Genomic DNA, 27,033 nt, shown 5'->3' with positions numbered 1-27,033 from the left:
AGTGTGATATTTTCTGACTCCTTGTCTGTCCTTCAAAAAGTTCAAAAGGAAGATAATGATATAGAATTATTAGATTTCCGATATCTTATGTATCAGTTTAATCTTATGGGTAGTAAGGTTGTTTTTTGTTGGATTCCAACTCGTGGGTATTATAGGAAATGAAATGGCTGATAAATTGGCCAAAAAAATCAGTAAATAAAACCTGTTATGACATTCATTACCCTTTTACCACTGCTGATATAACAAAACATATCAAAGATGTTATTTTTACGATATGGCAAGACAGATGGGATAACTCTCAAACTGGTAGATTCTTCTACCAACTAGAACCAAATATTACAACACATACCACATATTCTGACAAAACCAGAAACAAACAAAGAATAATAGATTTGGAAAATGTCTACTTAATGATACACTATTTCTTAAAAAAAAAAAAAACTCCAATCAATGTACAACTTGTGGTCTCATCTCATTATCTCTAGCTGCTTTATCCTGTTCTACAGGGTCGCAGGAGCCTATCCCAGCTGACTACGGGTGAAAGGTGGGGTACACCCTGGACAAGTCACCAGGTCATCACAGGGCTGACACATAGACACAGACAACCATTCACAGTCAATTTAGAGTCACCAGTTAACCTTACCTACATGTCTTTGGACTGTGGGGAAAACCAGAGCAAACCCACATGGACAACATGCAAACTCCGCACAGAAAGGCCCTCGCCGGTCACGGGGCTCAAACCCAGACCTTCTTGCTGTGAGGCGACAGCGCTAACCACTACACCACCGTGCCACCCCCACAACTTGTGGTGTAAAAGAAAATGTCAAACACTTGCTTCTAGATTGTATCAAATATCCAAACTTTCATGATAAAATTATTCAAAAAATGAGAAATAAACAATTAGAAATTAATATTAAAAATTTACTGTTACATAAAGAATTTTATGATAACATTTATAGGTTTATTATTGGAAAAGAAATAAATTAAATTTTGGAAAAAAAGAAACTCGTATTTAATGTTTGTGCTTGGTCACAATATGAGAACTAGCAGTTCAAATACTTATAGGACGCCAAATCACTTCGAGTGGGAGCGTCCCTAAAAGAAGCTCAAACTAAAAAAAAAATCATTAACACTGATCAAGGTTCGTGATGATGCGCAAACTCTGCGCAGTTTAGTAGTCTCGAATACGACAGTTGGAAACACGGAAGTTCTTGCTTCCTCGGGTTCCCACAATAATAATTAACTCCATCTCGAATCTTTTCGGTTTTATTTGATTTCATTTACATCAAGGAATGTTATGTCATAGTCTTTAAAGTGAAAATGCGTGACAGGTTTAGCAGTGTACTGTGGAAGATTTCTAGTTTTGTGTCAGCTTTCGAGTTTACGAGTGGAGTCGTGTTTGTAGTCACACTATCTTGTGTTCTGAGCACCCTTACAAATCACTTGAACATTTCGGGACATGCACTAAGTCTGGAATCCAGCGTTGTTCTCAACGGTCATGGTAAGTTATATCACGCGAGAGGGAGTGCTGATATTCAACACAAGAGCAAGACCTCGAGTACGATATTGCTTTTATACAACAGTTCTATAAACAAGAAATTAATATCTAGTAAGTAACCTTTTAAGCACAAAATGTTCTCTTGCTCCACGAGCGGAAACGGATCCCAAAGTAGCCGCATTCATATCACGACGGTTAGCTGGCTCACATTAATGTATATATTCCCATTAAAGGTGTTTTTGGTGCGGAATCCGAGAACAGCTATGCTTGCAATAATTTTTAATGCCGTTTTCTCGTGATAACGAGTAAATATTTATGAATCATTCATTCCTAATAATTTGATTTTATTTAATATTTACTAATTTTATGTGGCCTAGTTATTTGTGTCTTCATACTTTATTATTATTATTAGAGTGGGGGAAAAAGCCCCCCTTAAGGAAAATTCAGTTTTTCTCCAAGTTGAAATGAACCATGTGTTTAGTTTTAATTATAGTTTTTGACAACAGTGACATGAACAATAATGCCACCTAAAGTTTGCCTAAAGTTAATACTTAATTTTTTTTTTTTAACAAAAACAAACATTGTGCCAAGGGGGCCTTTTACCCCCCCAGTGGGGTAAAAGGCCCCCTGAGGTGGGGCAATAGGCCCCCTCACTCAAAAAAAGCTGTTTGGATAGCAAAAGTGTTTACTTAAGCCTATAATGTGAAAGAAACAAGAAAATATCCCTGAATTAATGAACAGATGCATTATTTTATTTTGCATTTTAATTTCAATTATTTTTAAATTTCAATTATTTTTAATATTAAGTTCAAATTACTTGCTTTACTCAACCAGGTAAGCGAGATGTTATTAAAAACTATAGCCCTGTTCACACGGCACATATTTGCATCGATGCTGCACCGATGTATTTTGTTGCGATATATCTTACACCGGTGTAAATTTTGTGGAGCGTTCACACGTCACAACCCTGCTTACTAGAGAGAAGCGTGTTAGCACCGGTGCAGCCCCACTTGCGGTCACACGGCAGTTTCTGCGACCGTGTTATAGTAGCAAAAACTTTATTACTATCATTTCCTTTGATAGTAATAAAGTTTTGATATCATTTCCTTTTATTATTATCATCATTTCCTATCATTATTACTATCATTTCCGATAGTAATAATGCGGAAATGAAATATGCGCATGCGTGAAAATGTACTTCCTTTTCCCGGTTGTCATGGCATCATCAAGCGCCGGGAAAACAACGTGGATGAAGACACCAGTGTTGCCAGATATTGCTGACTTTTTCCATCCCAAAATATGTTCAAATCCACCAAAATGCACTTAAAACTGACAATCTGGCAACACTGGAAGACACGCAGTTCTGTTGTTGTTGATATTCGCCATTTTGGAAGCGCAAAATACCAGGATGCAAAATTATGCAATGCCCGTATGTAATCAACTCTCCTCACGCGTAGCGAGTCTACCCCTGTAGCGTTCAGACGGCCCATTTTATATCGGTGCTGCCCCGCAAACTAGCATTTACTCCGGAGTAAATTTCTTAAACCACCTCCCGAGCAGGGTTAGATTTGCACCGGTTTAAGCAGCTTTCAGGGGCTACACCGGTATAACTTTGTACCGTGTGAACGCTCTACCGGGGCAGCCCCGGTGCTACACCGGAGTAAAAGTTGCCGTGTGAACACCCCTTATGTATCTGCTATTCAGGAATATATGAAATACAGTAATTATGATAAAAGGAAATGATGCCCCCCGGGGGCCATTTACCCCGCCATTAAGGGGGCGTTTTACCCCACAGACTACACTTTTACAAAAAAGGGTCTTACTTTCAAAATGTGATTCAACTTTTTATACCTAATGTATTTTTTTTAACGTACTGACTTGTCTACTCCTACCACATACACAGCTGTCATATCTGACGAAATAGCAGCTATCTAAATACAGTTTTACTGATATCTGAAAATTAGATCACTTACCATGAAATTTGATTTCTCTCCGCTGCGTTGCTGATATGCGATCCACAGTGGATATTTGTATATCCCCGTTGTCAAGCCAGTCCATAGCAACAATAGAAATGTAACTTTGCGCCATCTGGTGGTTATTTTGGGTAAAACAGGCCGGGGGCGTATTAGCCCACTCTACTCTATTATTATTATTATTATTATTATTATTATTATTAATGATGATGATGATGATGATCGATAGTAGCGATGGACCGTGTGTATAAAGGGCAGAGACTTAATCAGCGCGAGTTTATGACCTGGGACTTCCTAATTCGTGGGGAATAGCCTAATTGCAATCTCCAGTAATAATCATAAACTGGGTTCAGTGGATGCTGATCCGACCATTGTGACTTGCAGGTAGCCCCGACATCTAAGGACATCACACAGGACAGGGCTCGACATTAACTTTTAAACCGCGTAAATTTCCACTTGCCCCTTATTTTGCGAGTACTACGATTTATTTATTTGTTTATTTATTTTTAGGAAAATCATAAAATAGTTGTGAATTACAACATAAAATGATCACACATTGAGCTGAAGTTTGATTATTGGTTACTTTTTACTTGTAACGGACAATAACAATTTTATCCAAAATAGTTTTTCCCTGCCTTAGTTGATTTATTTCCATTTCACATGCAGCTGTTGTAAAGTTCAGTGTGTTTGTGTAGAACACTTTGACTGTTGGTTCATTACTCGATAATGTAGAAACCATAAAATAGAAATCTATAACAAAGTTTGTATGAAGAAAATAAGGTGCCAAGACTTTTGAACCGTATGGTGTTTTTTAAAGTTATTATATCATCCACCTTTAGGTTTAAAAAAAAACCTGCGCTGCGTCATGACAGACAGGATAATGTTTGAGTTTAAAATTTAGTGTGTAGGTTGTGGGTGTTTTTTTCATAGACCTGGCAACCTGTAACTGAATCGGTGCAGCTGCTTCATCATGATGCAGCGTCGGGGGTTTTGTGTGTGTTAAATAAACCTAGAGGTGGATGATATTTAAAAAATCAGATATATAAATATTTTGCACAGGACTCTATTCCTCTGGTAACAGAAACAGAGCTCCAGCTCTGTTCTGTTCTTCGAGGATTTATCCTGCACGTCATTCCTTGTTGAGGGTTTGTTTTTTTTTAAATGCCTGAGTTGTTTTTAACCAATCTGGGTTTTCTGTGTCGAATAAGGAAGTGGTTTCACCTGTAAGAAAATCAAACACTTTCATGAAGGAGCTAACTCGAATGTGAGCAGAAAAAAAAATAAAACTAATAAAACTAGATTCTTAAGCAAACTCTTCCATACTCACTTCTTACTTTCTGTTTTTGTAAAATACATACAATTGTGAATTTCTCTGGAGTTTTCAGGCTGAGCTCCTCTCCTCGTATTCTTTAACCACTCATTTCCTCGTTCTTGAAGCATTTGCTTCTATTTGTTAACATTTTTCTTGATAGTGGGGAGACTGTAATACCTTTTATCTATTTCTCTGTTTGAACAAGCAAAAACAGTGCAAAAATTAACCATAATGAAGACAGATTAAGCCTTGCTTGCATGAAAGATGGGGTCTGTCTGACCCCAGCTCTAATTATCACGTGATGCGTGGTGTCATGCACAGGGGGTCTATAAACAGTACGCGTACCATACTGCAACAGTGGGGTATATAAAATAACTTGCAAAGCAGTAAATGAAACCGAGACTAAGAAAACAGCCAAGACATAATGGCAGATACGTAGTGAGGGATGCTTTTAGGAACTGAAATAAGATCAAAAAGCCTAATTTTTGTGGTGCTAGTTCGTAATATATGCTCATTCCAACTTGCCCGGTCAGGCATGTCGGGGACATATCCCACTTGCCTGAATGCATGTGTCACATTGGCAATCGGGCAGTGCTTAATGTCAAGCCCTGCAGGATTTCACGTTCGTTCAGGCTGGAATGAATGAAATGTATTATAATTCATAAAAGCTGTGGAAAAAATTAAGAGACTGCTTCATTTAAAATCCCCCCCCCCCTTCAACATCTGTGTATGGCAGCCATTTCATTCCAGTGTCTGTGCTGGAATTCCAACACAAGAACACCTCATTTCTCTTAATTAGGTACTGAATAGGTGATCACCTGAACCAAATCTTATTTAACGAGGAAAAGTATAAAAACCTCTGCTGTGGTCATCATATTCTCTTGCAATAGGACCAGTTTTGATGTGGAAAATAGTGCTAGTAATACCTTAAATTTAACTGAAGAAGAATAACTTCTTTATTGATCACAGTACACTTGAGCACAGTGAAATTCCTCTCTGCATTTAACCCATGTGAAGCAGTGGACATGTGCACACATACCCAGAGCAGTGGGCAGCCATGCTACAGTGCCCAGGGAGCAGTTGGGGGTTAGGTGCCTTGCTCAAGGGCACTTCTGCCCAAGGCTGCCCCATGTTAACTTAACTGCATGTCTTTGAACTATGGGGGAAACCCACACAGACACGGGGAGAACATGCAAACTCACCAGTCGGCTGCTGGGCTTAAACCCCAGAACATTTTTGCTGTGAGGTGGCAGTGCTAACCACTATACCACCGTGTTATTGGAATACAAAAATATCTATTAATCATCCTAAAAGAGTTAAAAAGAATATTTTTGAGTGACAGAAAAAAGGGTTAAAGTCTGGCTTTACTGACAGAGGGATACAGTGAGTGTCAGGTTGCTTCTATCCTCAAAATGTCAAAGACAGCAGTTCATAAGAACAAGATCAAGCAGCAGACATTGGGGACAACAAAGTTACAGGCTGGCAGAGGGCAAAAACGACTCCACTGACCGGGATAATCATCAACTCCTTCAAATGTCATTCAACAACTGAAGGATGACCTTAAGTGACCTACAGAAAGAATGGCAGATGGCAGCTGGGTTCAAGTGCACTGTAAGACTGGTTTGAAACAGGCCCCTCCGGGTGGGGTTGAAGTCCTGCAAAGCTAGAAAAAAGCCCTTCAGCAATGAGAGGCAAAGAAGAACCAGGCTGAGTTTTGCTGAAGATGGTAAGGATTGGACCGCAGAGGACTGGAGTAAGGTCATCTCTGATGAGTCCAATTTTCAGCTTTTCCCATCACCTGGCAGTCTCGTGGTTAGACGGAAACCTGGTGAGGCCTACAAGCCACAGTGTCTCACACCCATTGTGAAATTTGATCAGTGGAGGATCAGTGATGATCTGTGGGTGCTTCAGCAAGGCTTGAATGGGGCAGTTTTTTGTTTGTGAAGGACATGTGAATCAAGCTATGTACAAGGTTATCCTGGAAGAAAACTTGTTTCCTTCTGCTCTAACAATGTTCTCTAACTCTGAGGATTGGGTTTTCCAGCAGGACAGTGCCATGCAGTCAGGTCAAAGTGTGTGTGAAGGCCCACAAGATCGAGACCCTGTCAGGGCTGGTCCAATCTCCAGACCTGAACCCCATTTGAAAACCTCTGGAATGTGATCAAGAGGAAGACGGATGGTGACAAGCAATCAAATAAAGCTGAGCTGATTTGAATTTTTGTACCAGGGGTGGCATAAAGTCACCCAAGAGCAATGTGAAAGATTGGTGGAGAGCATGCCAAGATGCATGAAAGCTGTGATTTAAATGTCAGGGTTATTCCACTAAATATTGATTTCTGAACTCCTAAGTTCAAACATTTGTGTTTAAAATTGAATATGAGCTTAATTTCTATGCATTATTCAAGGTTTGAAAACACTTCATGTTTTTTATTTTGACTAGTCATTTTCTGCAACTAAATGTTCTAAGTGACGATATTTTTATATGGAATTTGGGAGAAATGTCAGTTGTTCATGGAATAAAATAAAAAATATTCATGTTCCTCAAACACATACCAACAAATAGTAAAACCAGAGAAACTGATTTTGAAACGGGTTTATTTATTTTATTTAAAAAAAAAACGCAGTGTATATAAATAATATGGACCCTTTTCGCGTGACGTCACGACAAACGCGGCCGCCATTTTGGACATGTACTACCAGTAGTTTACCACAGCCAGCATTGAGGAACGGCAGCAAAGAAAGTGTTTATTTTCAGCAAGACTTCCATCATGCCACTATATTGTTGTGCACCTGGATGTAGTAACCATCAACAAACAAGGCAAGGTTTATCATTTTATCGGATCCCGACGGAGAAGATGGATAGCGGCCATAAACAGGAAAGATTGGCAGCCCTCGGCATACCAACGCTTGTATAGTGACCACTTTGTTGGAGGTAAGACGAATAAAATTAGCCAGGAAAGGCATTACGTTGCTGTTAACATTCTGTGGCGGCGAGTGTGTAACTAAATAGGCTAAAATAACCCATTGTAACCTCTTTGTTCTTCTGTAGTAGCTATTAGCTAACGACATTAGCTAGCGTTGTGTTCCTTTGCTGTTGGTAGACTGTAGGACAGATCAGAGGCAGTGTCCTACAAACAGCGCTTAATTTGAGGGGGAGCAAGCCGGAGCGCGCTCCGGAACCTCGGGCGTTGGCTCCGGCAGCTATTTACACTGGATCCGGTGATCCGACACTTCTCTTGACTATGTAACAAAAAACAAATAAAAAAAAGGCAAGTTTATTTAGTGTTAATGTCTGATTTTGATATCTGTCTTGTTGGTGATTTCTCTCATGAAACAACATCCACAAAATATCTGCAGATGAACTTAATTTGCAGTGTTATTACAAAACATGCCCAGAAGCGCAGCGCCGCGCCCCCTCCCCCCCTCCTTTTTTTCCGCACCGGAGCCGCTCATCCTCTGCGCTCCGGGACCTCCCACTTTACAAATTAAGCACTGCCTACAAATAAGTGTTCAAAACAAGAGGAACATGTATTTGTCTCTTAAATCCAGGCCGTTCCCTGTAATCTGTAACAACAGTTGGAGAAAGTTATGGCAAATAGTGAGTGCACAAACCATAGAAGGTAAACTGTACACAGCGCCAGGGCAGTGTGATGGTATGTCTACTTTTAGATTGTGTTAGCTTATCAATGAACACACTCGTCACTCGACGAGTTTCACGTCTTTACGACGGATACTTAAATGTGTGTTAGGTATTATTGTTGCAGTCTAAGCAGTCATTGTAGCAGCTAGATGAGCAAGAACCGAAAGGGTCTGTGCCATAAACCGTTATTTCTGTACGGCGTTGCTAATGTGTCGTTACTGTTATTTCTCCCTCTGCTCGCCCTGTAAATGCCCTACGTCGCTGGATAGCGAAGGTGTTTTCTGCATCTCGCTCCTTTTTCTTGTATGTTCTCCGTTTGTCGCCTTCCTCGCATTCAAACCAATTCGAGCCGAAGTCCGCTACATGTCCAAAATGGTGGTCGCGTTTACGAAGGTCACGTGACTGAAAAGGGTCTATAGGGGTTTCGTTAAGGGCCGGCGCAAAAGCCAGCTATGATCAGCCTGGCGCCGGTTACCTTTCATAGTTCCTCAACCAACAATGCGAGTAGATTTTCATATTTTCCAAGACTTTTTTTTCTTCCCCCTATGGATAGCAATGGTTGGTTGTGTTCTTTTTCACCTTTTACTGTGTCTGTGTATTCATGATAGCTTTATGGGCTTGACCTTCAATCAGCTACACTGTATGAAAGCTTGATGCTGATTGGCTGCTTGTCATGGCAAGGTTGTGGAACCAGAAAGCTCGCTTCTGTTTCACTACAGTTCAGAATGAAAAGGTGACCGGACCAGCCAACCTTGTCCAGATTCTTTCCAAGTTTGGCAAGAAAGATGCTCAAACGAGGAGAGATCGGTAAACAAATAATTAGGGGTGGGTATTGCCAAAGACCTCACGATATGATACGCATCACGATACGATATTGTGAGATCAAAATTTTGCGATATATTGCGATATTCTACATAGTTCACTGAAAAATGTAAAATGCATTATGCATCTGTGGCAGCGGGGGCGTGGTCAAGCATCGGTCTGTGACCGGAGGGCGGAGTCAGGGAAGGTAAGTGGCAGAATCACTGCACCTGATGTCTATTAATGTGTGTTTGTGTGTCTTCCCCAGTGACCGTGCCCTATTTAAAGAGAGAGAGCAGAGGAGGAGAGCTCTCTCCCCAGCCAGACGACCTCTGTGTGTGTGTGTGTGTGTGTGTGTGTGTGTGTGTGTGTGTGTGTGCACACGCGCCTGTGTGTGACTGGGAGACAATTAGATAAGCTGAAAAGCTGAATAAATATTTTTTGTGAACTCAGTTCTGGCCTGCCGTCCTTCTGTGCTGCTCCCACTCTTACGACCTGTCACAGTGGTGCTGAAACCCGGGAGCGGAGCACAGAAAAGAACAGCCCCATGGAGTCCTCCCCCTTCGTGGACCTGGTCCACGCCCTTGCCACGGCCCAGCAGAGCCAGCACCAGGCACTAGTTGCCCTCCGGAAGGAGCAAGAACAACGGTTCGAGGCCCTGGTGTTGGCACAACAGGAAGATCGACAGGCGTTCCGGCACCTCCTCGCGTCAGCAGGGTCCTCCACCACCATGGGCCCTTCCCCCCCTCACCTTAACTAAGATGGGCCCGCATGATGACCCCGAGGCCTTCCTCACACTCTTCGAGCAGGCAGCAGAGGCCTCGGGCTGGCCGGTGGAACAGCGCGCGGCGCGCCTCCTCCCCCTGCTAACGGGCGAGATGCAGCTGGCTGCTGGCTACAGCTCCCTGCCGACCGCCGGCTGGTCTACACGGACCGCCGCTGGGCCGTCCTCCAGCATGTGGGGCGCACCCCCAAACAGCAGCGACGGCGCTTCCGTGCTCTGTGCCTGGAGGAAGTCGGCCGGCCGTTCGCGTTTGGCCAGCAACTCTGGTATGCCTGCTGGCGGTGGTTGAGGGCCAACAACCGCGACGCCGAGGGAATCATCGATCAGATGGTACTGGAGCAGTTCATTTCCTGTCTACCTGAAGGGACCGCGGAGTGGGTCCAGTGCCACCACCCAGCATCGCTGGATCAGGCCATCGAGCTGGCGGAGGACCATTTGGCGGCTGTTCCGAAAGCAGGACTTCTTTCTTTCTTTCTTTCTTTCGTTTCCCCCACCGCGGAGCTGGGGGCCAGTTCCACCCCAGCCAGCCCGCCGCACCCGCGGTGCCCTCCCGTTTCCCCCTTCTATGTCTGTCTCCCCCCCCCCCCAGGGTGAGTGAGCGCCGGTGCAGAGAGGAAGCCCGGGCCGGTTTGCTGGCGCTGTGGGGAGCCGGGCCACCTCCAACAGCAGTGCTCGGCAATGGAGGTGGGCACGGTGGCTCGGATCCCCGACACGCCAGGAACTGCCCTCGATCGGGCCGGAGCATATTGCGTACCGGTGAGTGTCCAAGGGGATACATATCAGGCGTTGGTGGACTCTGGCTGTAATCAGACCTCAATTCACCAAAGCCTGGTGCAAGACGAGGCATTACGGGGAGCACAGTTGGTGAAGGTGGTGTGTGTGTGTGTGTGTGTGCGCGCGCGGGGATGTTCACAACTACCCTTTAGTGTCGGTCCACATTCTTTTTCGAGGGGAAAAATTTAGAGTAAAGGCAGCGGTTAATCCTCGCCTTACCCACTCGATAATTTTGGTGACTGATTTGGCCAGGATTTGGGGAGTTAATGAGTCATTTAGTGAAGAGTGGGTCCTGCTAGCCTGGGCCCGCCCATCCTAAGCGTGACGCAACACGAGGGCCTGTTGCGAGCTTAGTCTGGCCAGGCAAGCTATCTCCAGCATTTCCAAGCTCCGGAAAAATCGGGAGCCAATCAACTTTGAGCATCTCCAACGGCCCTGGGTAGAGGCGTGTTCAAGGCAGTGACGTAGTAGAACTGCGACCGGAAGCCATAGATTGTTTACAGAATCATGCTGTATTGAAAGCATTCAACGGGAAGTTCTCATTGAAAACGGAGCAAAGAGCAGCCCTGGAGGTATTTATTGAAAGGAAGGACGTTTTCGCCTTGCTCCCGACCGGCTTCGGTAAGAGTTTAATCTACCAGTTAGCCCCGTTAGTAGCCAAATCAATGGGGCTCAGCGAGAATCCTATCGTCGCGTCACATACGTCAGAGGAAAGAGTGATGTGATTGGTTTAAGCTTCGTCACAGCCTTTTCTGGCTTCGACCAGTAGCAAACTGAGGCATTTCAGGGAGGCGGGTCAACCACGCGCTTTGGGAAACGGTTGAGCTGAATATCTTGGCCAGACCAATAGCTCGTAGAGCTTTGCAGTTGCGTTAGCCAGACTAGGGTCCTGCCGTAGTTCAGCAGGGGGAGGTCCCGGTGTCGCATTGGCAGGAGCAGCTGTCACAGAGCTGTCTATGTCATCTCCGCGTCAGAGTGAGGAGTAGCAGGCCCCTCCTTCTATTGGGGAATCCCTCGCGGATTTTCCATTAGAGCAGTCGCGAGACGAGACTCTGCGGCATGCGTTTGACCAAGTGAGAGTAATCGATGGTCAAACGCTCCAGCCAAACGCCACCCCGTCCTTCCCCTGTTTCTCTATTATGAAGGATAGAGTATACAAAGTGACGCAGGACACTCAGACTAAAGAGCAAGTCACGCAGCTTTTTTTTCAAAAGAGCTGCCGAGAATTGGTATTCCAGGCGGCTCACTTTAATCCCATGGCTGGACACTTAGGGCGGGATAAGACACTAGCCTGAATAATGGCCCGGTTCTATTGGCCAGGGATTCGCGGCGATGTCCGTAGGTGGTGTACGGCGTGCTGTGAATGCTGGTTAGTAAATCCAGCGGCCATTCCAAAAGCGCCTTTGTGCACTCTTCCATTAATCAAGACCCTGTTCGAAAGAATTGGGATGGATCTCGTCGGGCCATTAGATCGGTTAACACGCGGGTATCGCTTTATTTTAGTTCTGGTGGACTATGCAACACGATACCCGGAAGCAGTGCCTCTTCGCGATATCTCAGCATGCAGTATTGCGGAAGCATTCTTCCGCATCATTGCCTGAGTTGGAATCCCCAAAGAGATTCTGACCGATCAAGGCACCTCGTTTATGTCACGCACACTGAATGAACTGTATGGGTTATTAGGAATTGGGCCGATCCGCACCAGCGTTTATCACCCACAAACAGAGGGTTTAGTCGAACAGTTCAATCGCACCCTCAAAAATATAATTAAATTCGTAAGCGAGGACGCACATAATTGGGATAAATGGCTCGAACCCTTGTTATTTGCAGTGCGAGAGGTCCCACAAGCCTCCACGGGGTTCTCCCCGTTTGAATTGTTATATGGGTGTAAGCCGTGCGGCATTCTAGATGTGCTGCGAGAAAATTGGGAGGAGGGACCTTCATCAAGTAAAAATGAAATTCAATACATTATTGATCTGCGCGCAAAACTCCACACACTCGCACACCTAACCCAGGAGAATTTGCGGCAGGCCCAAGAACGGCAAACCCGCCTGTACGACAGGGGTACGCGCCTTAGGGAGTTCGCACCGGGAGATAAAGTACTCGTACTGTTGCCCACATCGAGCTCCAAATTGATCGCCAAGTGGCAAGGACCCTTTGAGGTCATACAGTGAGTCGTGGACGTCGAGGTGGGGCGCTACAGATTTACCACCTCAATCTGCTCAAACTCTGGAACAAGGAGGTCCCCATGGTGTTGGTGTCGGTGGTTCCGGAGAAGGCGGAGCTGGGGCTGGAGATTCCAAAGGGAACATTGGCATCGCGTACTTCTCCGGTCCCCTGTGGAGACCACCTCTCCCCGACCCAACTCGCGGAGGTTGCCCAGTTGCAGAGCGAATTTTCGGACGTGTTCTCGCCCCTGCCCGGCTGCACTGACCTCATAGAGCACCACATTGAGACGCCCCTGGGGGTGGTAGTGCGCAGCCACCCTTACAGGCTACCCGAACACAAGAAAAAAGTGGTTTGGGAAGAACTCGAGGCCATACTCGAAATGGGCATCGTCGAGGAGTCCCACAGTGACTGGAGCAGCCCGGTGGTCTTGGTACCCAAGGCCGACGGGTCAGTCCGGTTCTGTGTAGACTATAGAAAAGTCAACGTGGTGTCTAAATTTGACACGTACCCAATGCCTCGTATTGATGAGTTGCTTGATCGACTAGGCACGGCTCGCTTTTACTCAACACTGGATTTAACAAAGGGTTATTGGCAGATCTCCTTGACTCCATTATCCCGAGATAATGGACAAAAAACTGCCTTTTCCACACCGTTTGGCTTGCACCAATTTGTCAAACTTCCTTTTGGGCTGTTTGGGGCACCCGTTACGTTCCGGCGGCTGATGGATAGGGTCCTCCGCCCCCACGCCACCTATGCGGCTGCATACCTCGATGATATTATCTATAGTAATGACTGGCTGCGGCAATTAACAAGACCACAGCAATTGCGGCCTGCCCAAGGCCCAAGACCAGAAAGTGGGTGAGACAGTTCCTGGGGCTGGCTGGCTATTAGGTTTATACCTAATTATTCGGACGTCATTAGCCCGCTGACTAATCTCACTAAAAAGGGGGCACCAGATCCGGTCCAGTGGACGGAGCAATGCCAGCGGGCTTTCTCTGAGGTGAAGGCTGCACTGTGTGTGGGGCCACTGTTACACTCCCCTGACTTTTCTTTCCCTTTTATATTACGGACAGAGGGCTGGGGGCTGTTTTGTCCCAGGAGGTGGAGGGGGAGGACCGTCCAGTGCTGTATATCAGCCAGAAACTGTCGGTGCATGAGGGGCGCTACAGCACGATAGAGAAGGCGTGTCTAGCCATCAAGTGGGCGGTCTTCGCCCTCCGCTACTACCTGCTGGGATGCCCTTTCACCCTCTGTTCAGACCACGCAACCCTCCAGTGGCTCCACCACATGAAGGATGCCAATGTGCAGATCACCCGTTGGTATCTTGCACTCCAGCCCTTTAACTTCAAGGTGATCCACAGGCCGGGGGCGCAGATGGTCGTGGCGGACTTCCTCGCCTGTCGGGGGGTCAGCTGCAGGCCGGACAGCCACCCGGCCATGTGGCAGCGGGGGCGTGGCCAAGCATTGGTCTGTGACCGGAGGGTGGAGTCAGGGAAGGTAAGTGGCAGAATCACTGCACCTGATGTCTATTAATGTGTGTTTGTGTGTCTTCCCCAGTGACTGTGCCTATTTAAAGAGAGAAAGAGCAGAGGAGGAGAGCTCTCTCCCCAGCCAGACAACGTGTGTGTGTGTGTGTGTGCCCGTGTGTGACTGGGAGACAATTAGATAAGCTGAAAAGCTGAATAAATATTTTTTGTGAACTCAGTTCTTGCCTGCCATCCTTCTGTGCTCCTCCCACTCATACGAACTTTCACAGCATCTTAAAATCCGAGTTGTATGTACATCAGATGATAGTGATAATTCATGAGACAAACTGGGTCAAAACAATGTAATTCAAATTATCCATGCCATTTTATTGTAACTATACAAGCGCAAGTTACAACATATTTTTATCTTACAACATATCTTTATCTTGAAGGCCCCATTCCTCCACTGCACTTCTCAGTAGAGCCACAATGTTGCTGCCAGTGTGGCTCTCGTACATGGCCCTCGTCTGCAACACCTGTTACCAGTTCCCATTCGTCATTAATGTGGTGTGCCATTATTGTAACGTAGGACTTGCTGGTTCGTGATGTCCAACCATCACAGGACAGTGCGACTCTCGGAGCAGAGCTGATAGCTGTTTTTACGATCTCCTTCACCTCTTCATACATTTTTGGCACAGCTACATTAGCCATGTACTTGCGTTGCGGCATCACACAGCGCGGCTCCAAAGTATGCATCATCCACCTAAAGCTGACGTTCTCCACAACGTTGTAGGGGCGCAAATCTTTACAAATGAAATGCACCATCGCCTCTGTGATCCTCCAGGCTCGAGTTGAAGTAGATGGGAGGACTTTGGCACTGTCCAGTGTAGTTTGCTTCGGGTCGGGTTTCGGTGGCTCCGGCTGAGCTAATATGTCGGGGTGGTGTCGTGCTAAGTGAGTTCGCAAGTTTGTTGTGTTACCTGAATATCTAATTGGAGCGAAACAGGTTTTGCAAAGTGCGTACTCTTTGTTCAGCTCACTGTTTTTTTTTGTCTCCTTTCTTTTGGAATCCAAAGTACCTCCAAACATCTGCCTTAAAGTTCGGCGGCGTCTCTAGGTTTACGTTAACAGCCATGCTTGCTTGTTTTTTTTCCTCACTGCAACCACCGGGGGGAAAAAAGAGAAGACGAAGAGTGCCTTGCAGTGAGGTAGCGGCACAGCGACATCTCGCGGAGCAGAGGTGCGGAAGTCGTACTGGATTTACAACCTGTCTGAAACATGATTTATTATTTGAAAAAATATCGATATTCAAATTTTGAGTATCGATATTGAATCGGAAGACAAAGTATCGTGATATATCGTCGTATTGATATTTTTGCCCACCCCTACAAATAATTATTCTTATGAAAGAGTAAGGACCATAAATCTTGAACGTGATGAATTTCTAGTTGGTCTTCCAGTGCAAAATGCTAACTTCTGTGAAGTTGTTGAGTCTTTCCATAACCATTTCACGCTGTGGTGAAGAATTCAAAACTAGGGCCAATGTCCTCATTTGAAATGACATCAGTGGTAGCATACAAACACAGGACATTTGGATAAGATTAAATAAGATATCTAATAGGCTTAGGTTAATTTAAAAATGAACAACTGTGAAGGCACATTTCATTTTTTCCAGTATAATTTTGGAGATGGACTGTCAGGTGACAGTGCTGGATGTTTACTACAGTACTGTTGGCAGTGTTGCTGGGTTAAGGTAAATGAGGATACTTGTAGTTCAGAACTGGATTCCAAATCTGCTGGTAGTGGCAATGGACATCTATTTGTGTCTCCTTGTTAAGTGGGGTGTTGTGGGTTTTTTTTTTTTTTTTTAAGACTAGTGAGTCAGTAGTCATGGTTCATGCGGGAAAGTACAGATGCCATTCACTTTGTAGTTGTGTTACAAACAGGCTGGCACACTTTAGAGGGTGACGAAGAGCCAAAGGGGAACATAAAGGATACTACACTGTACAGTAGTGTAAGCCATAGACAAACAAAGGAAGGTTCAGGAGGATGAAATGTAAAATGTTATGCTATACACTCAGTTTCATGCACAAACTGATGATAAACACCCATAAAATAGCAGTAAAAATGGTCATTATCAGCAGTGAAAATGGGGCCTAGAATGCACCAGATTGCCCCAGAGAGCATCTAAAAATTGAAATTTTTTTTGGAGAATTTTTTTTTAATATCCTCTTTATGCTCTGTAGGCCTTTGTATTTCTAAGTAGGGTCTACTAGTGTTTTTTATATGAAAGAATATAAATGATTGATTTTCACATCTTTCAAGGCTAACCTAAAAAAAAAACTGTGTGAGCCACATCCAATAAACAATTCCAGTTGATTGAATTGAAATTGACACTTGCATTTCTGACTTCCGATTTTTTTTTATCATTCTGACCACTAAGCTCTCAATATTTTTCATCAAAACAATGTTATATTCTAAAAGTTATTTATTTACATGAATCGGTTTGATTTGAAAAAATAAGTAGGTAAAGCTATGAAAACTCACTTCAAAGTCTCCCATGAAGCAGAATATCAAACCTAGCTGACAAATTTTTGCTGAATACTTCATCAAAAACAGAGAGGACTAGAGGACATCCCTATAGGGGTTCTCTGATCTTTACAAGTAATCCAGTCAGAAATAGATCAGAAAAGAGCCTGACTGCTTTCCCATGACTCAAAAAGCACAGCAGTTTTCCGATGTCACACGAGCAGTGTGTGTACTCTGTTGTACCAACTTCAACCTGCCGTTACTCCCAAGGTACTGAACAGATCTTAATGAGAATTTCTGATTTCCAAAGAAATTTGTAAGCTTTTTAATGACAGTATTCAAAATAGAAAATATTCAAGAGTGAAGCAGTGAAAGATTTGGAAACTTAAATGAGTGTCTGCATGCACAATTTTCACAGCACGGCCAGCGAGCATCTGATATATACACACCACACAAGGGTAAGTCAAAAAGGTCTAAGGCAGATGTTATAATTTTAAAAGGTGTGAAAGACAGCCTCCAGAATTGTACAAAAAGAAGGAATTCTCCGATGGAAACACTATTTGCAGAAGTGTTTAGACTTAAATAGAGGATATGTAGAGAAATGGCTTTATTTTCATAAATAAAGCTTTTTTTTTTTCAATTTGTCTTAGAACTTTTTGACTTACCCTCGTGTGTACAGTGGTGCTTGAAAGTTTGTGAATCCTTTAAAATTTTCTATATTTCTGCATAAATATGACCTAAACATCAGATTTTCACACAAGTCTGAAATGTAGATAAAGAGAACCCAGTTAAACAAATGAGACAAAAATATTATACTTGGTCATTTACTCATTGAGGAAAATGATCCAATATTACATATGTGAGTGGCAAAAGCATGTGAACCTCTAGGATTGGCAGTTAATTTGAAGGTGAAATTAGAGTCAGGTGTTTTCAATCAATGGGATGACAATCAGGTGTGAGTGGGCACCCTGTTTTATTTAAAGAACAGGGATCTATCAAAGTCTGATCTTCACAACACGTTTGTGGAAGTGTATCATGGCACGAATAAGGGAGATTTCTGAGGACCTTGGAAAAAGCATTGTTGATGCTCATCAGGCTGGAAAAGGTTACAAAACCATCTATTTCTAAAGAGTTTGGACTCCACCAATCCACAGTCAGACAAATTGTGTACCAATGGAGGAAATTCAAGACCATTGTTACCCTCCCCAGGAGTGGTCGGCCAACAAATCACTCCAAGAGCAAGACATGTCATAGTTGGCAAGGTCACAAAGGACCTCAGAGTAACTTCTAAGCAACTGAAGGTCTCTCTCACATTGGCTACTGTTCATGAGTCCACCATCAGGAGAACACTGAACAACAATGGTGTGCATGGCAGGGTTGCAAGGAGAAAGCTACTGTTCTCCAAAAAGAACATTACTTCTCATCTGCAGTTTCCAAGGCAGAAGGCTATTGGAAAAATGTTTTGTGGACAAATGAGACCAAAATAGAACTTTTTGGTTTAAATGAGAAGTGTTATGTTTGGAGAAAGGAAAACCTTGCATTCTTGCATAAGAACCTTATCCCATCTGTGAAACGTGGTGGTGGAAGTATTCTCATGGTTTGGGCTGTTTTGCTGCATCTGGGCCAGGACAGCTTGCCATCATTGATGGAACAATGAATTCTGAATTATACCAGCGAATTCTAAAGGAAAATGTCAGGACATCTGTACATGAACTGAATCTCAAGAGAAGGTCGGTCATGCAGCAAGACAACGACCCTAAGCACACAAGTCGTTCTACCAAAGAATGGTTAAAGAAGAATAAAGTTAATGTTTTGGAATGGCCAAGTCAAAGTACTGACCTTTTAATCCAGTTGAGATGTTGTAGAAGGACCTGAAGTGAGCAGTTCATGTGAGGAAACCCACCAACATCCCAGAGTTGAAGCTGTTCTGTATGGAGGAATAGGTTAAAATTCCTCCAAGCTGGCATGCAGGACTGATCAACAGTTACCGGAAACGTTTAGTTGCAGTTATTGCTGCACAAGGGGGGTCACACTAGATACGGAGAGCAAAGGTTCAAATACTTTTGCCACTCACAAATATGTAATATTTGGATCATTTTCCTCAAAAAATAAATGACCAAGTATAATATTTTTGTCTCATTTGTTTAACTGGGTTTTCTTTATCTACTTTTAGGACTTGTGTGAAAATCTGATGATATTTTAGGTCATATTTATGCAGAAATATAAATTCTAAAGGGTTCACAAATTTTCAAGCACCTGTGGTGGCTTCCCCCCCCCCCCAATTTTTATATATGGTGGCACAGCGCTAACTGTCGCCTCACAGCAAGAAGGTCCGGGTTCGAGCCCCGTGGCCGGCGAGGGCCTTTCTGTGTGGAGTTTGCATGTTCTCCCCGTGTCTGCGTGGGTTTCCTCCGGGTGCTCCGGTTTCCCCCACAGTCCAAAGACATGCAGGTTAGGTTAACTGGTGACTCTAAATTGACCGTGAGTGTGAATGGTTGTCTATGTCAGCCCTGTGATGACCTGACGACTTGTCCAGGGTGTACCCTGCCTTTCTCCCATAGTCAGCTGGGATAGGCTCCAGCTTGCCTGCAACCCAGCAGAACAGGATAAAGCGGCTAGAGATAATGAGATGATATACACTATATTGCCAAAAGTATTTGCTCACCTGCCTTGACTCACACATGAGCTTAAGTGACATCCCATTCCTAATCCATAGGGTTCAATATGACGTCGGGCCACCCTTTGCAGCTAGAACAGCTTCAACTCTGCTGGGAAGGTTGACCACAAGGTTTAGGAGTGTGTTTATGGGAATTTTTGACCATTCTTCCAGAAGCGCATTTGTGAGGTCACACACTGATGTTGGACGAGAAGGCCTGGCTCTCAGTCTCCACTCTAATTCATCCCAAAGGTGTTCTATCGGGTTGAGGTCAGGACTCTGTGCAGGCCAGTCAAGTTCATCCACACCAGACTCTGTCATCCATGTCTTTATGGACCTTGCTTTGTGCACTGGTGCACAGTCATCTTGGAAGAGGAAGGGGCCAGCTCCAAACTGTAAAAACAGTCTGCATGCCTAGGTGCTTGATTTTATACACCTGTGGCCATGGAAGTGATTGGAATATTCCAATAATTTGGATGGGTGAGCAAATACTTTTGGCAATATAGTGTATATAACAAGGCTCGAAATTCGCGGTGGTCCAGTCACCCGAGGCGACTTAATTTGTCATTTGGCGGGTAATTCCTGTCACTAGCCAGCCCGGCTGGCTAGTTGAAAATAAATATATATGAAGCGAAGATTCAGACACACAGTCAACTAAAGCCGCCACATATTAAGCGTGTGCCATGTCTGTGTTAATTGATGTGTTTATCGGCAGGACGGAAACTACCGAAGAATTCTGAATCATATTGTGTACGAGTCAGGCTGTTGGTTTTTTCACCACTGCGCATGCATATAACGCATCTTGTTGAATATCGCAGTAATCACGTGTAGTATTGGACCAGGTGGGTGGAGCACAGAAGCACGGCAGACCAGAACCTGAGTTCTCAATGAACTATTTATTGCTAGCTTTTCAGCCTTTTATCACTTCCCAGCCGCGTGCGCGCACACGCACGCACGTGTTCTGGTTGGGGAGAGAGAGCTCTCTTTCTCTGCTCTCCTCTCCTTATAGAAGGCCCAAAGTGCAGACTAAAGTCTGCAATGAAATCCCCCCCCAAATGTGTGAATAATTCAAACATACCACTAACTGCCTCCCATTGTTGTGTAAAGAATGTTTTCATTCTGAAATGCAAGGTCCACATCTCCACCATCGGATTCACAGTCCGACATGCTCTGTATAATTGCTAAAGCCTCCTGAGCACTGATCCTTCTTGGTTTCCTTGGTTGTAACATTGTGAAGTCTGGGTCTGCGTGCCAGGCATTCCCTATTTTTATGGTTGTTTCTCGCCCACAACATTCACCCCTAACCCTAGCTTCCTGTGTTTGTTGGATATCAGCAAGTTATTGACCATCAGAGACTGCACAGTCCAGGAGGGCTGTAAGGCAAGGCAAGTTTATTTATATAGCACATTTCATACACAGTGGCAGTTCAATGTGCTTTACAGAAGTAAAAGCAAAACAGTAAACAATAGAAAATAAAATTACATAAAATAAATGGAGAAGAAAATTAATAAGAATTAAACAATAGTAGAAATAAAATAAAATGAGAAGTTCAATTTAAAAAAAACAGCAGAATAAAATAGAATAAAAGTTAAGTAAAATTTAAAACATGGAGAGACTGTAAAAGTAAAGAGTTTAAAACATGTAGAGATGGCAATATTAATAATTTAGCAGAAAGCATCTGAAAACAGCTTGGTCTTTAGTCTAGTTTTGAAGCTGCCAACAGAACAAATCCCAGCTGGCAGATGAGTGTCTTCGAGTTGATGGCGTTCCTCGCAATCCTTTTTCGAAGGGCTGCCAAGGGCTACATTTTGTGTCATGCGACTCATGTGGGCCAATAGATTCGGCAACTCAGATATCGATGCCGGCGGCACGGTAGTGTAGTGGTTAGCGCTGTCGCCTCACAGCAAGAAGGTCCGGGTTCGAGCCCCGTGGCCGGCGAGGGCCTTTCTGTGCGGAGTTTGCATGTTCTCCCCGTGTCCGCGTGGGTTTCCTCCGGGTGCTCCGGTTTCCCCCACAGTCCAAAGACATGCAGGTTAGGTTAACTGGTGACTCTAAATTGACCGTAGGTGTGAATGTGAGTGTGAATGGTTGTCTGTGTCTATGTGTCAGCCCTGTGATGACCTGGCGACTTGTCCAGGGTGTACCCCGCCTTTCGCCCGTAGTCAGCTGGGATAGGCTCCAGCTTGCCTGCGACCCTGTAGAAGGATAAAGCGGCTAGAGATGATGAGATAAGATATCGATGCCATAATGCCCCGTAACCGCTTTCTTGAAATAAAGCGGTACCTTCGCTTCGACAACAAGGACACCCGCAAAGAGCGCATACAAACGGACAAATTTGCAGCAATTTCAGACATCTGGCAGCGGTTTGTTCAGAATTGTGTCGTCCTACAGTCCAGGGCAACATGTTACCATGGATGAGCAGTTATTTCCTTCAAAGGTTCGTTGTCCCTTTCTGCAGTACATTGCATCCAAGCCTGACAAGTTTGGAATCAAGTTTTGGATTGCAGCAGATCTGGACACAAAATACATGTGTAATGCCATCCTTTACTTGGGAAAAGATACCACTCGTCCGACGGGAGAGAGGCTGTCAGAGAATGTTGTTTTGAAATTGATGGAACCATTTATGGACCAGGGAAGGACTGTAACTATGGACAATTTCTTCACCTCTCTGTCTTTGGCTAACAGGCTTCTTCAATGAAAAACAACTCTGCTTGGCACCATCAACAAAAATCATCGGGAGCTACCAGCAACTGCAAAGGAAACTTCGGGGTGCCAGTTGTACTCCACACAGGTGTTCACATCTGGAAGTGCCTTGCTGATGGTGTTTGCAACAACAACAACAAAAAAGAAATCTGTTTGTCTTCTGAGCACCATGCATCAGAAAGTGGAAATTGTGGACACCCAAAAACAAAAACCAAACACTGTTGTTGATTACAATAATTTCAAATGCAGCGTTGATATCATGGACCAGAAATTACGCAACTACTCTGTGCATGCAGGGACATGGAGATGGCCCATGGCTGTTTTTTACAACCTGCTTGACATGGCTGTCACAAATGCACATGTCTTGTGCACAGCATGTACAGGATCCAAAGAAAGTCGCCAATTGTTCATGCTGGAGCTTGCAGAGGAACTTCAAAACAGGCTTTTGCAGGAAAAGGCACAAGGGGAAGAACACAAACAGCAGCGTCGTGAGATGAGAGTTTCTCAGAAGAAAAAGACACAGTGCCAAGTGCGCATACTCTGCAATAATAACAGAAGCACCGAACTTTGTGTACGCTTCTGCAAATACACCTGTGGCAAATGTAGGAAAGACTCACCATGGGAATGTGGAAGCTGCTAAATGGGACAACTGTATGCTACATTTCTGTGCTTTGTATAGCCTCCATATGTAGTGAGCCTGCTTTTCTTGATGTGAAATAAACATTTATTTTCTTCCTGAAGTTATACCGTCTGTTTGTAGTTTTTCCAAGCTGAAATTGTGTTTTTTGGGGCACTAATTCCAGTCCTCTGTTCTCTGACATTGTGAGCTTGGCAGAGTAAATTGTCATTGAAATTGGGGTGTAACCTACAACCAAATTACCATTCATGAAGGATTTAGTATGTCGCTTCCTAAAATGACAGGCCATTATTAAAATAAGTGTTTTTATGACAAACAGAAAGCGTTTCTCGGATCAACTGACAAAATAAGGTGAATGTGTACATCTATTTGGCTAAATAAAATATAAAAAGAAAAATGGTTACTCTTAGTACAACACACACAACTCAACACACAGTATGATGGGCTGATCAGAGTTCATTCAAACAGCAGTTTGGCCTTTGTCATTACAGGCAGCAACCTCAGTGGGGGGTGGAGTGGCTGTTCACAATACAATGGAGACAGTTAGCACCTTGAGAGGAATTGAGGTTTTTCACCCACGTGACCAAGTCATGTGATGCATCGTTAGGCTGCCATTTTGGACGTCACGGCTCGAATCAGTTTGAATGCGAGGAAGGCGACAAACGAAAAACATAAAAGAAAAAGGAGCAAGATGCAGAAAACACCTTCACTATCCAGCGACGTAGGGCATTTACAGGGCGAGCAGAGGGAGAGGTATTTGCAAAAATTGAGGTTAGCAGGCTTAGAGAACGACGTTTACCTGCTTCCACCAGGATTGTTCACTGACGTACAGAAGTACACGAAGCCCTCGTCTTTACCTGACTTCGGCCCACATGATCTGTATACCTATGTCGTTAAAAACCCATTGCCATACACAGGTATTGATCTGAAAGCGTATAAGAGTTTGGATGCCTACAAATATTTTGTGTCAGGCTGGGTAACATGCCTACATCAGCGGGTCGTCCCTGGAGCCGGTGGTCGCCATCTTATTACAGCTAAGGTTTGTTCACATTTTCATTTACTTTCGGTCCTCAGGATAAACAAAATGTTATTAAATGTTATTGAAATAACTTCTTAGTCTGTTGAGACATGGCCCGTTATAAATTTGCTGTTACCAGGCAATGACCAAGAACTGTATTATTAGGGTCGGTGTCTGTGTTGTAGCAGTGTACTAGCAGCTAGCTGTTAGCACTAGCTAATGTCAACAGCATAGTAGCTAGTATGTTACTGTAGCAATGTTTACGTTCAGTCATTTGGATGACTGTTAAAACCTTTCAGTCTCAAGTTTTTCCTTTACTGTATTTACTAGTTTACTGTAATTATGATCCGGCAGCTATTTACACCGGATCCAGTGTAAATAGCTGCCGGAGCGCGCTCCGGCTTGCTCCCCCTCAAATTAAGCAGCGCACTCTGGGAGCAAGCCGGAGCGCGCTGCTTAATTTGAGGGGGAGCAAGCCAGAGCGCGCTCTGGAACCTCGGCCGGAGCACACCGGGAGCAAGCCGGAGCGCGCTGCTTGATTTGAGGGGGAGCAAGCCGGAGCGCGCTCCGGCAGCTATTTACACTGGATCCGGTGTAAATAGCTGCCGGATCATAATTACAGTAAACTAGTAAATACAGTAAAGGAAAAACTTGAGACTGAAAGGTTTTAAGTCATCCAAATGACTGAACGTAAACATTGCTACAGTAACATACTAGCTACTATGCTGTTGACATTAGCTAGCTTGACCTTCAAAATGGCGGACACCGGGGCGTCACGTGACCCTGTGACGTCAGGTGAAATACCTCAATACACAATTTTTGTAGAGGGGAGGGTGCATGCAGCAGAAGTGAAAATCTCTGGGCCTTCTAGGGCGCGGTCACTGGGGAAGACACAAACACAGGTTAATCCCCATCAGGTGCAATGATTCCACCACTTACCTTCCCTGACTCCGCCCTCCCTTCACAGACTGATGCTTGGCCACGCCCCCGCTGCCACATCACGTTATCAAATTCAATAGATGTGGCCACATTATTGCCCATTTAAATACGTGGGGTTTTTTTTGTTGTTGTTGTTTACATCAACATCTGTCAAAGCTACGTTGCGATGTGGAATTTTCTGAAAGGTGTACAGAAACCGCCAGAGACGGGGACAAAGCGACCTCGGTCTGAAGAGGAGAAAAAGGCCGCCGATAAAGTGTACGAGAAGGAGAAATGACAAAGGACTTAAGCAAACGTGGGAGCAGGGTAGGCCATGTTGAGATGAGTTTAACAGTGTCATTTGTTCACATACATATTTTATACGAGCTGGCTCGCTGCTCAGGCTTCATGAGGCCAAACTCCTTGAAGACTTGCTTAAAGTTGCAATAGAATATAAAATGAGTTAAATAATAGTATTAAGCAAGTTTCATAAATAGTATAAGTAGTTTTCATATTTTGTCACATTTTTCTACATATAGGCCAAGGTAATTTGGTTTACAGATGAAAGAAAATTCCTGAGTATTACATATAACCATCCCAGACAATATTGTAATGAGACCTTATGCTTTTATATCTTTTAGGGATTGTTAAAATCACCATTTTTAATGTTAATTATTCCATAATTACATCAATAAAGTTCCAACAAAGCTCGTTCAATTTACAAAATTTTGGGGAAGCAGAGTACAGCAGGTGCGTGTATTTAAAAAACAAACAAACAAACAAAAAAAACCCCACACATCGTAATGTCTAATTATAGATAATTAGACTTTGATTTTATAAAAATTGGAGAAATGGTGATCAAATACCTCAATAAAATAAATATGTGGTGAATTTTCATTTCATTCTGACTTTTTATTGTATTTTTCTTTGGTGTGGTACACATTATTTTGTGGGACTTTTACGAGAGTGCTGAACTCACTTATGGTTTTTCATTCACAACATGATTCTGTCACCCTTATGTCCAACTTGTTTTCTTTTGGTTTCATTTCTTTAAATTAATTTATACTCCATGTTTTCCTGGATTAATCAAGATTTAACTTTATTTCCTCCAGAAGGTTTGAATTTGGGTGAGTCTAGCTCTTAAAACTGCAGATCAGCTAATGGGTTATAACATATGCACCATAATGGGGCATTGGATAGTTTTTGTTTATTGTTAGTTTGAATTTTAATGAAAAATTGTAAATCATCAAAGCATACTGATGATTCCTGCTTTTTGATAAACTTTGTTAACCACTGTCAGTAAGCGCAGGGTGATTGGAGAGGAAACTGATGAATGTGCAGGAAAAGTGTCTTTTTATAATAAGACACAAACAGGCATATAGTCCCAAACGGCAGGCTGAATCAATAACGATAAACAGGCAAAAGTGTCGAGCGAGACGCAGACTAAACTGGACAGGACAAGATCGGAAACCAAAACAGAAACAAGAGCCAATAACCAGGAAGACGATGCAATAACAACGGCTCGGTAATGGTGATAAATGACGCAATATTTCGCATCAAGTAGGTGTTAGCAGCATCCTTTTGTCCACGCACTGATTGTGCTTGTCATTCGAGAAAGTCCCTTGTGCGTGCCAATACGCACCGGTATGACGACCACTTTCCTTTCATTGAACTAGTAAATACATAGTAATAAAAAGGTTATGGTCTGGACAAGTGAAAGATCTTGCTGCTTGTCTGACTGGACAAGTGGATTAAAAAATTAATGTCAAGGCCGTGTGTGTGTGAGGGCTGTCAATTGATTAAAATATTTAATTGCATTATTGTCCATAGTTCACTTGCAATTAATCGTACATTTTTCTTTTTGTTTATAGCACATTAAAAAAAATTTAATCGCACATTTATTTTTTCTAAATGTACCTTAAGGATACTTTTCAATGTTTTGGAGAGTGGGAGTGGACAAATATGCTTGCTTTATGCAAATGTATGTGGCCAGGTCAGGAAGCATAAGGCTGGACACGAGCAAAAATTATTTTTGTGGGTATTTTATTCACCCACTGTGTGGGTGGCTTTTTTATTTGTATTTATTTATTTATTTATTTATTTTTTAAAATAAAGCAGCGTTAACTTCATAATTTTGAGGGTTTAGCACATTTCA

The 27,033-nt window shown here is 43.6% G+C and overlaps 1 protein-coding gene across 1 annotated transcript in view; it reads left to right on the top strand.

Moving 5' to 3' along the window:
• The first annotated feature begins 1,195 nt into the window (after nucleotides 1-1,195).
• The window catches only part of rhbdd2 (rhomboid domain containing 2), a 44,647-nt gene continuing 18,809 nt past the window's right edge, over nucleotides 1,196-27,033 (top strand). The window contains exon 1 of the mRNA XM_060909045.1: nucleotides 1,196-1,501. Coding sequence (XP_060765028.1) covers nucleotides 1,321-1,501 — 181 coding nt within the window. The 5' untranslated portion in view covers nucleotides 1,196-1,320. The remainder of the gene's footprint in view (nucleotides 1,502-27,033) is intronic.

The sequence above is a fragment of the Neoarius graeffei genome, chromosome 25, assembly GCF_027579695.1.
Source record: "Neoarius graeffei isolate fNeoGra1 chromosome 25, fNeoGra1.pri, whole genome shotgun sequence".
Lineage (NCBI taxonomy): Eukaryota > Metazoa > Chordata > Actinopteri > Siluriformes > Ariidae > Neoarius > Neoarius graeffei.
Note: the sequence above shows the minus strand (reverse complement) of the source record. Positions and strands in the feature narration are given on the sequence as shown.